The sequence below is a fragment of the Mus musculus genome, chromosome 12, assembly GCF_000001635.26.
Source record: "Mus musculus strain C57BL/6J chromosome 12, GRCm38.p6 C57BL/6J".
Taxonomy (NCBI): Eukaryota; Metazoa; Chordata; class Mammalia; order Rodentia; family Muridae; genus Mus; species Mus musculus.
Window position 1 is genome coordinate 44,530,251 of NC_000078.6, and position 12,563 is coordinate 44,542,813.

The 12,563-nt window shown below is 39.2% G+C and overlaps 1 protein-coding gene across 51 annotated transcripts in view; it reads left to right on the forward strand.

Annotated features, from left to right (window-relative positions):
- Window positions 1-12,563, forward strand: part of Nrcam (neuronal cell adhesion molecule) — a 276,409-nt gene that overhangs the window by 201,465 nt on the left and 62,381 nt on the right. For 36 of the 51 annotated variants that reach the window (XR_381525.4, XR_003950054.1, XR_381526.3 and 33 more), the window contains 5 exons: window positions 2,208-2,409; window positions 4,807-4,824; window positions 7,001-7,106; window positions 9,191-9,387; window positions 10,702-10,824. Coding sequence is in view for 48 of the 51 variants with exons in the window: in XM_006515944.3 (XP_006516007.1) it covers window positions 2,304-2,409; window positions 4,807-4,824; window positions 7,001-7,106; window positions 9,191-9,387; window positions 10,702-10,824 (550 nt within the window). In the remaining 3 variants the exon portion in view is untranslated. The remainder of the gene's footprint in view (window positions 1-2,207; window positions 2,410-4,806; window positions 4,825-7,000; window positions 7,107-9,190; window positions 9,388-10,701; window positions 10,825-12,563) is intronic. The other 15 variants (XM_006515950.3, XM_017315096.2, XM_017315099.2 and 12 more) reach the window with 1 other exon arrangement.

Consider the following 12,563-nt stretch of genomic DNA (forward strand, 5'->3'; position numbering starts at 1 on the left):
TGTTGTATGGAAGATCTTTTTGCTTTAGTGCCTTCTATGTTTAATTTCACTGAAGTTTTTGTTGAATTAGAATTAGCAATCAAACAAACAGATCTGAAGCAACCTAAGAAAATATGACTATGTGGTAGAAATATGCTGTGTGCATTAAGAAAGGGGGGTTGCTTTAAATATGAGACAAAAATGCTTTAACAAGATTCCCTACCTGCCTCTCAATGCTTCTTAGAGATAAATGTTTATAATGAAATAAAAGACAAATTTTCTGGATCTTAAATGTAGTGTGAATGTTTGAGTCACAAAATAATCTTTATTATAAACGAAATGCCTAAGGATAGATAGTTTTTGTGTGTGTCTGTCTGTTTTTTAAGAAGTCTATCAAGACAAAACTGAAATCAGAATTCTGTTGCTAGCATGATACCCATTATCCACATTGTTTTGTTTTTTTTCATATGTTCATGCTTTATCCCATGTGTTGAGCTGCTATTACAACTGATTTGTTTATGACTAGATCTGGTCTGAAAACTGCATGTTATAGTATAAATGTACCTCGGGTTATACTATGACCAGGCTACCTAAATACAGTCATTTCAAGGATATTAAGGCTCCCTTTTTTCCTTTTTTCATTCATTCATTGTTTTTGTTATTATAAATATTTATTTACTTCCTTCCAGGCTCTAGGCAGGCTACTGAGATACAGTGAGGAGTAGGAGGAGTAGGGTACAGATACAGGAGGAGTAGGGTACTATGCCTGCAAAAGCACAGCTTGGTGGGAAAGATGGATTTGGTGAAAATACATGACTACTTAAGTAATAAAAGCTGCACATATACTTAAGCCTGCAGAAGCTACTGTAGGTGATAATACTGATATTTCCCTTCGCCCACAGGAGAGAGCCATTGCTCCCAGGTGCCTTTCCTTCCTGACAAGACACATTAAACCTCTCTCTTCAGGGGGGACAGACATCTGTCTCTATGACTGGGTTCAGACTTTCAGTGTGGTGTTTCCCTATGCAGGGTGACAGAAGGACAGAGGGATGAGGGAAACACAACCCACCCAGCCCTCTTATTTATGTGTTTGTGGTTTTATTTGTTGGCTTTGAGACGACATCTTGCTTGTAGCCCAAGATGAACTTGGACTCACTATTAGCTCAGGATGGCCTTGAATTCCCAACCATCTCCCTAAGTCAACCTCCCAGGTGCTGAGTTCATGTTACAAAAAACATGCATGCATCCATACATCCATAATACATCCATAATACATAAACAGTATGTATACAATGAGAAATTTCAGAAATTCAGAGGTAATGTTGGAATGCTTTCTAGTCTGAATGATTGCTGACGTTTCTTGAAAAGAACATAAGTGGTTTCTGAAAAACAACCAGGACTTTGATAAGCAAATAGATTGGATACGGCTTTACAGGTAAAAGGATGGGATACAATAAGACAGGAAGATGGGCACCTTTGAGGCATATTGAAGGACTCACAGAAGGAAAATACAAAGAAGTCATCCAGAAAATAGTTACAAGGAAGTGGACAGAAGATGCTGGAATAGATCAGTCGGGTCACTGAGGGCTTTAAGTACCTGGTAAAGGATAGAATAAACTAATGTGGGGGTCTCTCAGTATCTCACCATAGAAGACCATTGAGAAAATAATTAATCAGTCCCTTTGAGGAGAGTGACTGCAGGGGATAGCCTGGAAGCCAGAGCTCAGCTGGCTCTGAAACTGTAGTGTAAGAAAGACTCTGAATTGTCAGTGTTCATCTGCTCTATCGGTGTGTAGGAGTTGAAGGGAACCTGTGACCATGCCCAGAACTCTCTCAGGGAGCATCTTCAGAATGAAGATGCCATTAGGCTTCCCCTCTGAAGTCTCAGGGCGCTTACTTTCCAACTGGCCTCAAAGTCAGGGTTTCTGACTTATTACAAAAGATATGGTTGCCTTCAAAGAGCTTGAACACAAATATTTAAAACGAAAATATCATAATAATGGGAAACGGGGCAGATTTTGCTTGACATCACCACAAATATTTCCGAACTGGTTTTAGATTTATGAATAAATGATTATTCCAGTCTCTGGGTTAAATATTTAAAACCCAGCTTCCCTTTTGGAATTCATGTATAATAGAGGGCTGATTATTCTGAGCTGCACATTTTTGCTCTTCATTTCCGTCTTTTAATACGTTATAATTATTCTCCTTCTCCCATCCCTTTTCAGTCCCCTGCATGAAAAATTATTTAAACGCCGCACACCAATCTTCCGTGAGAGAAGAAAAGGAAATTCCGTGCGTGGGTCTCAGCAGGAGTGCAGCTGATGCAGCTTAAAATAATGCCGAAGAAGAAGCACTTATCTGCAGGCGGAGTGCCCCTGATTCTCTTCCTGTGCCAGATGATCAGCGCGCTGGATGTTCCTCTCGATCGTGAGTATTAACAGTTTAAATCTCTTAGGCCAGCAGGCAGACCCTCCCCGTACTTACCTACTGTCACCCTGGGCTGTGTTGATGACAAAGTGTCTGCAGGACACTGAAAAGCTAATCAAAATTAATTTGGCTTCTACCTTCAGCACCTGGTGTTAATGAAGACACTGTAGAAAAGGATGGAAATGTCTGGACCTGCGGTCGGTCCCCTCTTCTTCATTATCTTTCTTTGCCTCAGGTGTCTTTTATGTGCAGTGGCGGGAGTGGCCTCAGAAGGAACTGGCGCAACCATCCTGAGCTTCCCAGTGGGTGGATCCTGTGAACCACTTTCAAAGGATGATGCAGACACCCCCACCCCACCCCGCTTATTGTCCCTCTCATGTTTACTTTCTTCCTTCATTGCTAAGGCATCTCTGAAACATAAAATAAAATAAAATAACTAGCAGGTGCTCTTGACATCCCTCTGAGCCTTTGTATCCTCAGGTCACCCAAACTTCAGACTTTATTCATCCTGATTCCGACAGACACACTCATTTCAGTTCCTAATTTGGCATCCAAAATGTGAATCTGTAAGAACAGTATGATGTCCACAAGCCTAGTGAATAAATAGTCTTGGCTTAAACTATGTGATCAAAGGCTCAAGTGGAAATTTTTGGTACTAAGACAAGACCTCCTAAATCCCTGAAGTGAAGAGGCAAACTGGGTTTCTGCAGTTCTCTCCCTCATTTCCCACAAAGTAAAATGTGCTTTAGATAGTCTCCCTGGCCTGAGTGGTTTGTTTATAGACAATAAAGACAATACTGGTTTCCAGCCAGCTATTTTCCTTACAGTGGAAAGCAGAATTTCAAATCTGAACAATTTCTATACTTCACAATTGATTTAACCTTTATCCCCAATCTACACGACCTCTTTAAAGCCATTAGCTTCCTGAGTAGAACATCTGTTTGGCAAGCTTTCTAAGGTGCAAGGAAGATAGCTGTTTCCCAGGGTTATCCAAATGCTGGTGTGTCCTTTTCTGCTGTAGAAGTTGCAACTATCTTTTGATACATATGCAGCTAGCTGCATATGTATCAAAAGATGGCCTAGTCGGTCATCACTGGAAAGAGAGGCCCATTGGACACGCAAACTGTATATGCCCCAGTACAGGGGAACTCCAGGGCCAAAAAAAATGGGAATGAGTGGGTAGGGAAGTCGGGGGGAGGGTATGGGGGACTTTTGGTATAGCATTGGAAATGTAATTGAGGAAAATATGTAATAAAAAAAATAAATTTAAAAAAAAAAGAAGTTGCAACTATCAGTGGGTTTCCTACACACTCCACTCACTTCCTGGGCCCTGCTTCTCTACACGAAAGTGCAACAAAATGCAACATTTTCATTTTAAAAGTTAATCATCCAATGACTTTAATTTAAAAATATGTAGATATATATTTAATTGAAATATGCATCCGCTTGAGCCCATTAGAGCAGGAATATTTAAGTAAGCATTTGCTCTGATAGATGTGCTGGAAAGATGGAAATCAGTGAGGGAAATGCTTTTGTTCTCTCTTGTGTTAAATATATTCCTCCTTAATCTGACTGCTCCATCTAACTATCAGGGGAAACCGGCACCTAGGGCTAACTCAATTATGGCAGCTAATGGAGACGAGGCAAAACCATGATGAAAATAAAGTCACGGGTAGCCTAGACTCTCCTGCATTAACCTTTGCTTTGCAAGCAGTAATGACAGGCAGCTCCGCACAATGATTGGAATTGCAAACAAACATGTCTTCGACCTACATATCCTTTCTTCAGCACACACAATGATCCTATATACGGAACCCAGTAATCTGGCTGACTGAGAATTCCAAAGCAGAAATATGTTAATAGTATAAAACCACCTTGGAAAAGAAACCATGGAGATGTGCATATCTTAAATTGGTGTTGGATTTGAGTTGGATGGAGAACTATATCCCATTGTGAGGTATCATTAGCATGTGCATCGTGTTGTCGGAGTAATAAGATCAGATACCACATAGAACGTGACGACTCAAATTAATTGTAGATTTCATTCATTTTTTCCAATTGAGCATAATTATCAATGCATTGCCATTCCTATCCTGGAACAGCCCCCCCCCCCCCCCCACAGCATACATAGCCTTTGTTCTTCCATATGTGGATGTGAGAAGCTGCTGCAGGGGCAAGCCAGACCACGAGTACCTCTTTCTTTCTCTTGTAATGTCACAATTTTAACTTTCACAATATGTTTATTTCTTTTTCTTTTTCTTTTTTTTTTTTTAAGGTCAATCCAAGTAGACAAAAGTGCCCCCTTTTATCTTTAAGGTGCTAACATTCTCCCTACTAACATCTGGTTTTCTCTAATCTTCTTTGCCCACTCCTGTGCTGATGCTGATGGGAATAAAGCAAAGCTCCTTCATGACTGTAAGTGTCTTTCTACAAACTACTGGGCAGCGTGGAAAGGGGACCACGCCCATGTTTCTTGAATTAATGGTGTGAAGCAGACAAACAGCATCGTGTTTTGTGCTTAGTGGTTTTGTAAGCATGTTGCTTACTATAGCTCAACACCTGGTTTGAATGCTAAGGCACAAATGTAATATATAGCCTTGCATGAATTATGTAGACTCTGATATTACTTTTGCCAACCTGCTGCTATTCTACTAACATCCAAGCTGTATTTAAATCTGATGTAACTCAATGAGAAAATTCAAAATTTTGGTGATGGTGGTGGTGGGGGGGAATGATTATTTTGTTTTAAATGCCATCGACTGGAACAGACACATATTTTTTGTAGAGGTTTGGAAGTTGGGAATATTCAATATACAGACACCTCATTCAAGTCCCTCTCTGACGGCTTTAGTCTTCAGAGCTGGGTAGAACAATGTTCCTAGGTGTTCTAAGGAGAAAAGCCCTGAAAAGAATATCTTAAAATAGAAGAGTATCTTAAAATAACAAGCTTCCTGGGAAGCTTCCCATAAGCAAAAATGTTTGCCGTTTCTGACAGCTGGGTAGCATTTATCATCCAGTGAAAAGATGGTCCATTTTCAGACATTTTCCTTTGATGCTGAGTTAAACAGACACATCGTGGTAAGTCACTTATTACTACAAAGCATTTGTTAATTGCCGTATGACCTAAGCACTATTGAAAAAGATACCTCCAGATGGCAAACTCCTGGCACAGCTGCAGGCACAGGAGGGGAAGCCCTGCATTTTAAAGCACAAAATTTGCATGTCTGGCACCTTATCCACCACCTATCACCCCCCACAAACGAACTGGATTAAATCACCCCAAGAACCCATTCTACCAACGTCTTTGTTCACCTTTTTGACAGAATAGAACTTGAAGAATTCCTTTTATTATCCCAAATGCTGTCCTCCCAGAATTTGAAGGTTGATCAATACAAATGTAGCTGGCCCAATCAGAATGCTTGAAGTTCCACTGAACAATCCCAGTGTTGGCATCCACTAGACACTTTCACACAAAGTGTGTTACTAATCCTCCCAGGACCAGTTGCAGGCCAAGTCAGCTTTTGAACCTCCTTTTCCCTTTGAGGACTTACAGGAGGTTGAGGCTCAAGTCTCCCAAATAATGAAAAACTGACAGCCAGTAACCTTCAGACAAAACTGCTGACCAGCTTTGGAAATCAACAAGATAAAAGCAGGAGGGTCCAAGTGCAGGGGAATGCAAGCTGGACTACCTCATTGCCCAGCCCCGAGCATGTCCTAGCGTGTTTGCATTGGGGGCCAGGTAAGCCTTAGTCATAGGAAAAGGCCCTAGACATTGTGAGATATATAGACACATGCTTGACCTCTACCTACTACAGGTAACACGTGTTCTACTCCAGAGGCATGAGGAACGAATTCCTTGGAGCAATTTAGAAGCATGCTCAAGGTCTCTAGACAGACTTTCCTCAGCTGGAACTGCTCTGGGTCAAAACAATTAGCTCTGTAGTTTCATATTAAAGGGCCAGGCAACACTTTGAAGAGCACATAGAAACAAGGTCTTCTAGAAAGAAGGATTTTAATCTCATTACTAACCCAGATAAGAGTGTTTTCTCTTCATTCCTAATTCATGTACCTCCTGGCTCTGGTAAGGCATGTTAAGGCTCCAATTTAACAATCTTTTGAACATGAGTTTTGTCAAGAGTATGTTTCCCTGAGATATAATAATTTACACCATTTGAATACTAATGAGCTGTATGTCGGTGACTCTATTGTAAGAAAGATTCAAATCTACCTTATAAATTATATTGACAGCCATTGCTTGACCCGAAAGAAGCATGGATTTCTCATTGTTACATCAGAAAAAAAAAGTTTGAATATTAGATTTGCATTAGTAATTATTTTCCCAGACTTTTGGTCTGGGAAAATGGACTTTGTAAGTGTGTGTGATGTTACCAAAGGGAAGTTGTGTCTTGACTTTCCAACTTTAGCTGAGTTATTTAGTTGAAGACTTAATGAGGATTTACTGCTGCAACAAATAACTGGGAATACTGGTGACATATTTAACCTAAGGCAAGTGATTTTGGTATAGAAAAGGTGGCTGCTATCATGGCAGTAAGTCATATAATACTTTTCCTTATTCTCTTTTACAATTAAGTGGTACAACCTCCAACCATCACTCAACAGTCACCAAAAGACTACATCATTGACCCTCGGGAGAATATTGTAATCCAGTGTGAGGCCAAAGGGAAACCTCCCCCAAGGTAAGCATGGTTCCTGCTTTCGATAGCAATGAAAGTAGTAGGGGATCTCAGAATATAGGAAAGTAGTCGGCCATCTCTCTGAATACAGGAAGGTTTGGGATCTTGATAGAATAGGCGAGGTCACGGGGAACGCTTTCTCTTAGTCGGATAGCTCTCACTGCGAGTAGCAGCAACACTTATGTCTATCTAACCAAATCCCCGGCTCATCTCAAGCTCTTCAAAGGTCTTAAAAATGTCTTCTTGGGTTCTGCATCTCCCCAAAGCATCAGTTATAGATTCATTGTCTCATCTCTCAGGTTAATAACAGCTCACGGGCTAAAGTCTGGAGTTTTGCATTCTCTATTCATGCTTTACTGTAAGTAAAGTGCTTATAGTGTGTGAGGAGCTAGGGAAAGTCACTCTAATCTTGGCTCTGATGCCAATAGTTTTTATTCATGTAAGCGAGGCCAAACCCCTTTTTATCTGGGCTTGTCTTTCTCCTTTCTCGTGTGTTGAAAAGAAAGAGAATAATTGTACTTGAAGGCTTCAACAGACTTTCCTACCTCTATACTGGCCATGGAATAGTCTGACACTGTTCTCCACACTTATCAGGATCCACTATGGGGATCTCAGCATGAGCGCTTCATAATCCAGTCTAAACAAAAGATGATGAAGATGGGAACTGGAGGGCCATCCTTTTCCACTGTCTGTCCAAGGCCCTACAGAGAGTGGCACAACTGCTAGTAGAGAAATATGGAGCATTCTATAGAGTTTGGTTGTTAAAATATAAGACTTTCAATAACTATTATATTAAAACAATTAAATTTTATGATTGTTAAATTATAACTTGAAATAATTTATAAATAAGAAAAGGGTGAATGTTTTAGGTATTTTATCTGCAATATATATATATATACACATATATAATCTGCAATATATATAAAGCTTATATATAAAAAGCTTATATATATATAGCTTATATAAAACTTATATATATATATATATATATATATATGTGTAAATAAGCTTTATCACCTAAGGAAAAACTACCTGGTTCTAGATACCAGTGTATGCCACCATTTTTATCAAAGTTTTACTCCAAAACAGTAACGCCATCAAATTGCTAAAAAGCGTTTTTCAGACAGGCCTCAATGTGCCTTTCTGCTTCATTCTTAGTTAATGCCTTCCATACGTGTATGGCAGGACTTCTCATTAGTTAGGGGTGATGAGTGTTTGCTCTGAGAATGAAGCTGTCCTGTGTACTGTTTGATGTGTAGCACTGTCCTTGGCCTCTGTCCACATAGTACCTATAGACTGCCCCATCATCATCTCCGGCCTTAGCTTTTGCAAGTACCACTGTAAGCATAAATAGTAAGAAAAGATATCCAAGTTGGAAAACACAGGAAAGTTTGCCATGTATGCCTCTTCATCATCTTACCATCACCGAGGTGAGACCAATCAGGAAGTATTTAGTCACAGGAGCACCTTAGCATTTACAGGAGGCATCTTTTATACAACGAAACAAGTCGATATGTCATCTAAGAATTAGATACTTATTTCTAGAATTAAAAATCCTTAACTACAACTTTTGTAGAATTAGCACTTTTAAGAATTCACATTACACTCCAAAGCCTTAACTTTCCTCCCTGCCTCCAGTTTGTACTTTGGTAACTTGAAACAGATCTGATGGATTTCCCACTAAAGATAATACAATACTTATGGAGACCTATTTTGTCACATTTCAGCTTGGAGCACACTTTTATAGACAGCTTAACTGTATGAACAATGGGGTTTACAATAAACATGTTAATACAGTTAAGAGACTGTGCCTTGGGAACATGGTGTTTTTGTTTTTTTAGAAAACATGTCAGGCAATTTGTGTTAAATTTGAGTTGAATTTAAAGAGGTATATGCCTCAAATTATTAAAAAAAAAGCATTTTTTTTTCTGAATCGTGATTTGGCAGGATCTTTTAAGTGTGAGACCTTTTACGAAATATTGAAATCTAACAATTATTCCTGGCACTCTATAAAGCCTAAGGCTTTTCAAAGGGTACATAATTCTGTTTCTCTCAACCACTAACGAGCTTAATCCTTGATCGGGCAGCTTTTCCTGGACTCGTAATGGAACTCACTTTGACATAGACAAGGACCCTCTGGTCACCATGAAGCCTGGCTCAGGAACCCTTGTCATCAACATCATGAGTGAGGGGAAGGCAGAGACCTATGAAGGAGTCTACCAGTGCACTGCAAGGAACGAGCGTGGAGCTGCCGTCTCCAATAACATTGTTGTCCGCCCATCTAGTAAGTGAGATTTGTCAAACAGATATGACCCTTTAAAGATGTGTTCCCAGCCTCATCATCTGTCCCGGTATCCAAATGTGACCACAAAAAAGCAAGAGCATTGCTTCCAGGGTTCCACCTTGACTTCCTCCCTATTTAGTCTCCTCTCTATTTTCTCCTAACAACCCAGCAAGTTCCTCTGTCCAGTGTTTGCCTATCCAGTGTGTCCAAATAAGAGGCCAAGGCTATGAGGGGTATTTATCCCCTAAACTGATCTATGTATTTATTTCTAATATAGCTGATTATATGATGAAAATAAATTCCTATGATATGGGTAGCTATGTGATTTCTTATAACAGTTGTTTCAAATTCTTACTGGAAATTGATGGCTCTTTTTGCAGTGGTCAGGACTAAAATCCTCACAACAGCCTTAATTGTATTTAAAGAACAACAGCCATTTGTAGTTGTGGTTATTTTAAAAAATTTAAAATTATATATAAAGACATTTAAATTGATCTTGTGTCTTTCCATTCATAGAAATAACTTCTAGTCAGTACTTTTCTTTCCTAATGTATATGTATGCAAAACTAGTTTATTCTGAGATGCTATTTTACAACCTTTTCTTGACATTAATATATCTTACAATTCACTTTTTTTTGTTTTTTGTTTTTTGGGTTTTTTTTTTCTTTGTTATTTTTTGCGACAGGGTTTCTCTGTGTAGCCCTGACTGTCCTGAAACTCACTCTGTAGACCAGCTGGCCTCAGAAATCCACCTGCCTCTGCCTCCCAAGTGCTGGGATTAAAGGCGTGCGCCACCACTGCTCAGCCATATACATTCTCTTGCCAATCTTATTAGTATAATATATATATATATATATATATATATATATATATATATATATATATGTATATGTATATATGTATATATATTATGTATACATATAATAATATGCATAAAGTTCAAATGTACATATAGTTACTTGTTTAATAAATATGCTGACATTTATGTTTTTCCTGTTCTTTGTGGAGAACATGCCTATGTCAAAGCTGATGTCTTATCGATGTATTACTGTAAATTATTAGCCAGTGGATCAATGGCTTGAGTCCTACTAGCAATTGCAATACAGATTTTTTTCCTTTTTCTCCTATAATTGCTTTTTTTAAAACCAAAAACCCTAACGCCTTATTGAAAAGTAATTCCCTCATTATTTAGTGTATGTAAATTCTAAGTTACAATTTCCTAAAAATCTTTGAATGCCTTTCTTTGTATTGTTGTCTTCTTTTTATTTTTGGAAGAAAAAATACCTCAGAAGGTTTTTGTTTTTTGCTTAACAGGGTCACCCTTGTGGACCAAGGAAAGACTTGAACCTATAGTACTCCAGAATGGGCAGTCATTAGTACTTCCATGTAGGCCTCCGATTGGATTACCTCCGGCCATAATATTTTGGATGGATAATTGTAAGTCTAAATGCTAAGAATTTTTTCAACCATCTTGTAGTTATTTGTCATTTTAACTATTTACCTCCTCTTCTGAATCATAAAGTACTTATAAAATGATATGCAGATACTCAGAAAAATAGCTGCTTGCTGAGATAGGCGCAGTGCAACTTCATTCACTAACCTTGCCATGCACTGCTATAGATGCAACAGAAAATCCTGTCTCTGGCTTACCTTCATGTGTGAAGAGCAAGTAGGGCAACAGGAAAGTGGGAGGGGCCTGGATGTGGCTCAGCGTGTAGCCTAGTGTTTGACCACTTTTCTAGAATGTATAAAGCCCTAGGTTCAATCCCCAGCACTTAAAAAAGAAAGTGGGGCAGAGGCCAATTAGGTATGTATTGTAATCCAGGCCATGATTAATGGTGACTTGAGCTTGGGGGGTCGAAGTAGAGTGGAAAGACTCTGGATATATTCTAAGGGTAGAGTCTCCACAGCCGGAGATGTAGGAACACGAGGAGAGGTATCAGGGATGAATACAATGTTTAGAGATTGAAAATTGATTTAAAAATAGGAGTATCCTTTAAAAAAATCTCAAAAGCTAGTAGGAGAGGAAGTCAAGTTGCTTTGGTTATAGCATATCTTCATTTTTTTTTAATCTTCAGCAACATTTAATATTTAATCAGCCTTTACTGAGTGTCAGTTCCTTTTCTAAGAATATCACATAGACTGTCAAATTCTTCACAAGTGTCTGAGGCATACCTTTTCATCCTCTTGATCTTTCTAGTAATGAAACTGGGGCAAGGAGAAATGAAACCACAGGCTGGAGATTTTTAGTTTTGTCTGCTTTTGACCTTGCCCTTGATGGAACCATTTGTTTTTCTACTATATCCCCCAACCCCCCCCCCCCCCGCTAGAACTATTATGTTAGCATGTGATCTTACAAACTAAGGAACCAGGATTCGAGATGTGAGAGGTACAAGACACCCACATGTCAATATATGTAGCACAGGCCAGAGGCGTGAGGCAGAGGCTAAACCTGGGCTGCAGTCAGCAGGGTTTGAGTTCTTAAGAGATCTGAATGAGGTAATTTAGAGATCGGGTACTGGAGGTGTATAACAATCTGGGGCTGAAACCAAGAGCCTCGAAAGAACTTAGGGGCAACACAGGAATGCAAACAAAAAGGGGCAGGTCACTGAGGTAACAGGAGATCGGATAGAGAGGTAGAATGGTGCTCCATGGACCAGGCAAGAGCACAGGGTATGACAACAGTGGTGACCACTGAGTGCAGCTAAAAGACAATATGAGGCCTGGGAATGATTGCTTTGTCTGATAACAAGAGACCACTGGGTCCTTGAAAGAGACCTACCTGTAGATGGTATAGTGGGAATGCATGCAAAAGATTTGCACGAAATATCTTCTCAGAGAACCGACTTCCTCTGCCACCATAGAAATTTGGACTCTTAACACTTAATGTTCCTTGTTCACTCCTAAAACCTCTCAAAGGAAGCATTGGAAGAAGTGAAAAACAAGTCTATACACAAATAAGTATGCAAATATATACTTCCTGTATTTATGTGGCAGCCATTATGGATTTTGTGGGGTTGCGCAACAAATCCAATATAAAGGAGTGATTTACAGCTTGGCGAATAATGGTCTTCAAATATCACCATCAAAATTAGATTCACCAATCTTTCCTATTCAGAAATGATTTCTTGTCTGCTTAATAAAGAAATATGTCACATCTGAACTCTCTAAACAAT